Source organism: Lactuca serriola, chromosome 5 (assembly GCF_051521515.1).
Source record: "Lactuca serriola cultivar US96UC23 chromosome 5, Lser_US96UC23_V15, whole genome shotgun sequence".
Lineage (NCBI taxonomy): Eukaryota > Viridiplantae > Streptophyta > Magnoliopsida > Asterales > Asteraceae > Lactuca > Lactuca serriola.
In genome coordinates, this window is record NC_136412.1 from 285,063,055 (window position 1) to 285,069,362 (window position 6,308).

The 6,308-nt window shown below is 37.4% G+C and overlaps 2 protein-coding genes across 2 annotated transcripts; both read left to right on the forward strand.

The window, feature by feature from the left end:
* Positions 1-987: 987 nt before the first annotated feature.
* LOC145051684 (uncharacterized) lies at positions 988-2,102 on the forward strand. The gene is made up of 3 exons (XM_078999536.1): positions 988-1,461; positions 1,558-1,710; positions 1,801-2,102. Exons 1-3 carry the CDS (start codon positions 1,039-1,041, stop codon positions 2,053-2,055), a joined length of 831 nt encoding a protein of 276 aa, XP_078855662.1. The 5' UTR covers positions 988-1,038; the 3' UTR covers positions 2,056-2,102.
* Positions 2,103-2,631: 529 nt separating this feature from the next.
* On the forward strand, positions 2,632-4,668 carry LOC145051685 (uncharacterized). The gene is made up of 7 exons (XM_078999537.1): positions 2,632-2,884; positions 2,971-3,127; positions 3,203-3,280; positions 3,374-3,474; positions 3,569-3,739; positions 3,843-4,028; positions 4,110-4,668. The coding sequence occupies exons 1-7, from the start codon at positions 2,660-2,662 to the stop codon at positions 4,434-4,436; spliced, it is 1,245 nt and encodes a 414-aa protein (XP_078855663.1). The 5' UTR covers positions 2,632-2,659; the 3' UTR covers positions 4,437-4,668.
* The last annotated feature ends 1,640 nt before the right edge of the window (positions 4,669-6,308 follow it).

The following is a 6,308-nucleotide window of genomic DNA, read 5'->3' on the forward strand; positions in this document are numbered from 1 at the left end:
ATACTATATGATATCAATCCTTGAAGATGATGCAATGAAGTCGATTGAGAAGCAGCAAGTCGACAACATCGATAAGAGGAGAGAGCGACGTCGAGTGGAAGCAGCGGAAGTCTAAACGTGAGCCAAAGCCTCCCCGATTCTACTTTTGGCAGGCTATGGCGCGGATAAAAGCTTATGGGTTTCCTCTTGCTTATTCATTAGGGCGAGTGGATGTCAAGGGAGGGGATCATGGTCTTTCAACTCATCTGGAATACCACGGAGCAACTTCGTGCCCCTGTTCCGGTCCCCGATGCAGCCCGTCATCAGTAGCTAAAACCAAGGTCGGCCCTCGGGGTTTAGTACGCCCCGCCAAAACGGCTCTGAAACAAACAAAAAGGTGTGTGCCGCACTCACGAAGGGCTGCCAGTGGTATACCGGAGGAAGGCGGGTATGACGTCAAGTCCGCATGGCCTTTATGGGCTGGGCCACACACGTGCCACAATGGCAATTACAGAGAGAACAAACCGGAAAAAAATGTCATTTGCCGGAGGTGATGATCCGATATAGGAAACATGCGCCAGAATTTGGAAGATCACGTCGGAGGGAAGTAAGAGTGAAATCCTTAGTTTGATATCATATTGGATCGTGAAAATATATGTTAGGGTTTATATAGATTCCAATGTTTTAAATAGTAGTATAGGCCGAGAATACAATAATCTATCTTTATGATTTTGACATAAAGATTTTTATATCCATATCGAACAACTTTTCATTTATGGTAAGAGAGGACATATTGAACAACTTTTCATTCCAATCCTGGACAGTACACGTTAAAAAAATGTTTTCGCAAACTATATAATAAAATTAATTTAAAATGTTTATTAGGAATTAATTAAAAATCAACAATTACAATTAAATAAATTCAAAGGAGGGTGTATAACTGTATAATTATAAATTAATTTGGCTGTATTACAAACCAAGCGCGAAACACACAGTCACACTCGCACAAGCAAATTCGCTTTGTTTATCCTCCTCCTCCTGCGAGGTTCTGATAAAAAGATGACCACGGAGTTCTCAAAATCAGTGGACACCGGAATTAGGCTATCTAAACGTATATACTATGGAAAAGAATACGAGCCTCGCATGTCTGCTCCGAAGCCGGCGATAAGGACCAAGTCACCTTCACCGTCACCATGTTCATCCCCTTTGCCGACGAAGCATCATCCAACGGCGCCGATGGTTTATGCGATGATTACTGAACCTGATATAGTCGATAATCCTGATATCCGGAGCTACCAGCCTCACGTGTACGGACGTTGCAATCCGCCGGCGTTGATTCCTCTTCATATGTATGAGATTTCGATGAATATGGAGTGTTATTTGGACATTGCGTTTGTTACTGTTTCCGGCACTTGGCACGTCCATTGTGTCACTGCAAGTGCATGCTGTGATTGCTGTATCGCGATTCCCATGGGTGAGCAGGTAGTGATCTTGTTTCGTTAATATACGTGACACGTTTCTCTTATCCTTCTACTATGAATTAAAGTTCCCTGATTAAGCACTCGGTTTGACTAACAGGGTTCAATTCTAGACATCAAAGTTGAGAGCACTAAAAGATCATATTTCACAAAATTGATTGCTCATGGAGGTGAGAAAGATTCAGATCGAATAACCAAGGCAAAAGATGGGTTCTTGATGAAACGCAACACATACACACTAAGAATTCCTCAGGTTTTTCCTAAACCATTGTGCATGATGCTTTCTAATTCAATTTTTAGACCAGTCGACTTATTACTCAATATTGATGCTCAACTTTTCAAGGTTGATGGAGGATCCATTATCCATGTCAAAGTTAGATGGTCTCAGAAACTGGTGTATCAAGATAATGAATTCTTCCTCAGTATACCTTTCACTTTCCCCTCATATGTTTTACCTTTGAAGAACAAAATTCCTCAAATGGAGAAACTTCTGGTAAATGTGAACTCTGGTACTGGGACTGAGATTACATGCACTTCTACTAGTCACCCTTTAAAGGTACACTATAATCTAACAACGTTCAAATCCAAATTAAAATGACATCTTTGTCCAGTTGTCAGTAGATCTTCCAAGGATATGTCAACATCGAGCGGTAATTTGTATGTCCAAAATTGTCATTTAAATGAATTGGGTTTATTGTTAATTTGGTCTAGTTAATATTAATTAAAAGTCTCTTATTTTACATCTTGAAAGGAGGTACAACGAAAGCCGGCTGGGGAAGCAAGCTTCTCATACGAGGCAGAAGTTCCTAAATGGTCCACTCAAGACTTCTATTTTGCTTATTATGTAAGATCTTAATTTTTATGTCTCTATCAAATGGTAAAAAATTCATCATATAGATTAGATTGATTGGTAAAATATGAACAAAATATCTGGTGTCTTTTTTGTTTCTTTTGAGGTATGCTCGAATGAGATTTTTGGTGGTCTGCTGTTGCATCGTCCATCTCTACATGATTATGATCGAAGAGATATGTTTTGCTTTTATCTTTTTCCCGGGGCTAACATAATTAGAAAGGTTTGTGGCCAATTCTAGGTACGTTATTCGTTCATGTTCTTGATCTCTGTGATTGATGTGACTTTTTTTTTTTAATTCTAATAGCATTTTCGGAGGGAAGTGGTGTTTCTATTGGATAAAAGTGGTAGCATGAGAGGTGATCCTTTTGAGAAATCTAAACATGCAATTATAACATCCCTCTTAAAGCTTAATCAACAAGATTTGTTTAACATCATAGCCTTCAATGAAGGCATTCAATCATTCTCATCTTCACTGGAGTTGGCAACAAAAGAAACAATTAGAAATGCAACTGAATGGATGTGGAAAACATTGGTTGCAGAAGGAGATACAAACTTGATGTGCCCACTGAAACAGGTGAATCTATATATTTGTGAGATTGATCTTGATAATATCTCATCAATTTATTTTGCTAAATGGTATTGTGTGATCTTTATCTCTAGGCACTTGAGATGGTTGGTAAAAATGGTGAACTTATTCCTCTCATTTTTCTCATTACTGATGGTACTATTGAAGATGAAAGAGAGATTTGTAATATGATGAAATTCAGCCATGTAGATGGATGCTTGAGTTCTCCCCGGATTTTCACATTTGGAATAGGTGGCCTTTTTCTTCTTTAAAAAAAACAAAACTATTTATGTTAATTCATTAACATGTTATTCTTTCCATTTCCAGGTTCATACTGTAATCATCATTTCTTGCCAATGCTTGCTCACATTGGAAGGGGATATTATGATCATGCATATGATGTAGGTCAGTTTAATCAAATTACAATGAGCTTATAGTCTCACATTATTGTTAAGTTTCTTAATTCTTTTAATTTTATGGACATTGTTTATTTGCCAGATTTAATCGGTGATCGTTTGCAAAGGCTGTTTAATAATGCATTGTCACCTTTGCTTACAAATGTAACCCTTGATTCTTTAGAAACTCTCAAATCATATGAGGTGGCATTTCTATTTTTTCACTTAAAATTTCAGCATTTAATTGTTTTTCCATATTTAAAAATTACATTCTTTTACTACATTACTTTTGTTGCAGTTGTACCCATCTCGAATTCCAGATTTGTTACCAAGAAGCCCGTTGATTATATCAGGTCGATACCAAGGCAAATTTCCAGAACTTGTGAAAGTTAGAGGTTTGATGACAGATCTAAGTAGTTATGTGATGGATATTAAAGTGAGAAAGACTTCAAACATTAACTTGGATAGAGTAATTATCTTTAACTATTGACACGTAATCCTTTATATCTAATTACAACCAAAGAAAATATTCATCCAATGGTATCTTATTTTTGTTCTTTCTTCATTTCCAGATGTGTGGTATGAGGGAGGTGGATATACTGACATCACAGGCATGGTTAGACCAAAACATAGATATGGAGAAGAAGGTTGCAAAAATGAGCTTACAAAGAGGAGTTCCTTCTGAATATACTTGCGTAATTCTAGTTCACAAAGATAAAGTAAAGTCGGCCACCCTTCAATCTCTTCTATTAGACAAGGTACAAGTATCATTGCAGAAAACCCAAGTGGAAATCTTGATTTATCAAACTTTAATTAATGAAATGTTTATTGGATTGCAGAAATGTTCAAGATTGGGAAATGAGAAGGTGATATACCTGAGGAATCCATGTGTTGGATTTGGTAACTTAAAGGCTACTGCTGCAAATCTACCTCCAGGAATGGAAGACATAAAGTTAAACGAAGCTACAAAAATGGTGGTGGAGGCTGCAACATCATGTTGGGGGATGTTCATCAATTCATGGTGTTGGAGGTGTGTCAAAAAGATGTGGTCTCAACTCAAAAGCGAGCATTGCACACTTGCTATCACACAGATTTGCACTGCTCTTACTTGTCTTGAATGTCTTGATTGTTGTTGTGATATGTGTGATTTGTGCAGCACCCTATGATAATTCTGGTAGACCATTTGGGCTATAATTTATGCCCATTGGATCATCATGAATGTTTCAAGTTCTAGGAAAGTTAAAAGGGTCGTGATAAGCATAAAGCATGGCTCGTGGAGGGTGATTTAGGTAGGTAACTGAAAGTACAATGCTATTACGGGTAAGGACATGAGCAAGTGTTTGTGTATTACTTTAGTTTCTCAAACAAATATTTTTTCCCTCTCGCCTAGAAAACCAACTTATTTGTGACATTCGATGATCCGCCCTTTTAATAAAATTATACTTATTTGCACAAAGGTTTAGTATATGATTGTACAAATAAAAAGATTATATTAGTGTCAAAAGAACCAAGTGATGCAATAATTTATATGTTCAAGAAATGTAGGATGGTATTTATGCACTATAATTAGAGAATTCTCTAGTTCCCACCTTCAAAAACAAATATTTTCTTATAAGAAACATCTTAAATTCAAATTTAACATAAATAAAATCGGCAAATGTCACAAACCACAATGTCTTTCATTTATTTTGTTTACTTCAACCATTAGATTTCCAAAGTACAATGTTGCTTTGTTTAAGGATTGCATTCCTAAAACTGGGTATTTTTCACAGTATAATGTTGTAATAAGAAAATGTAAGTAGGATTATTATTTGAGTTTAACCCTAAATCAGACGAAGGCTAACCCAAAAAGCTTGCTACAACAAAAAAGAAAAAACAAGTCAAACAAAGATTCAATAAAACTGTAGTTACCACAGTGCATCACAAATCCTATAATATGAAATCTTAGACAAATACTTGTAACACCTAAATTTCAGGTATTCATTTTAACCTTTGAGTTATGTTTATTTTGAAAGATTAGTCCCTGATGGTAATTTTGTAAATATGAATACCTTTGGAGTTCGCGAGGCGTACACCCTCGTACGCAGGGCGTGCTCCAGAGTGCCTTAGATCGCTAAGCGTACGTGGCTACACAGGGCATACGAAGTCAGAATGCAAACCCTAAATTTTAGGGTTTAGACCCTATTTAAGCTCACTTATGGCCTCTAGCACCTTTTTACCTTCAACCTTCCTCCTCATCTTGAAAACCCTAAGAGTGTTTGTGCTTGTGAAGCTTGTTGGAACATTTTGGTGTACTTTTGGAGCTCTTGGAGTAGAAGGAAGAACATTGAAGTGGTAGTGTTACAATCAAGGCTTTGGATCCAACATTTAGTCCCCCCCTATGCACCTTGTGGAGGTAAAAAGTTTCAAACTTGACGATATAATCTCTTGGATCTAGTGTTGCTCAAATTGTTTCCTTTTTGGTCCCAACTTAGTCTTTGTGAATAGGAGGTACTCTAAGGCATTTGAGTTGTCCTTTCAAAGGTTTTTAGGGGTGTTAAGTCATAAAGTTGGGTTCTTGGTCACTAGTTCCCCCCCCCCCCCCATGCAAGTGCTAGATGGTCTTAAAGGGTTAAGAGGCTAGGGTTTTTGGTTTTAAGGACTTTATCGCCATGCTAGGCCATAAAGTTGGAAACTCTATGGCTTAGGGCATCTTACGTGACCTAGATCTGAACTTTCGACGTGGGTGCTTAAGGGATTAAGCACTTGGTTAAGAAGTTGGCAAGCAGCCTCATACACAGGGCGTACGAAGGGTAACCTAAGCGTACGAGGTCAGCCCCGCGTCCTTTGTTCCGAATTTATTAATTCATTAATTAAGAAAGCCATTTATTCTGCATTACATTTATTAAAAATCATATTATTGTAGAAACACGTAATCTTCAATGTTGCTGATGAGTGTGTACAGTCCCCCCTTCGCCTTCCACAAATAACCGATGATGCCTGAAACCATAAACAACGGGTTAAGTATAAAACTTAGTGAGTTTCCCCCAAAATACCAC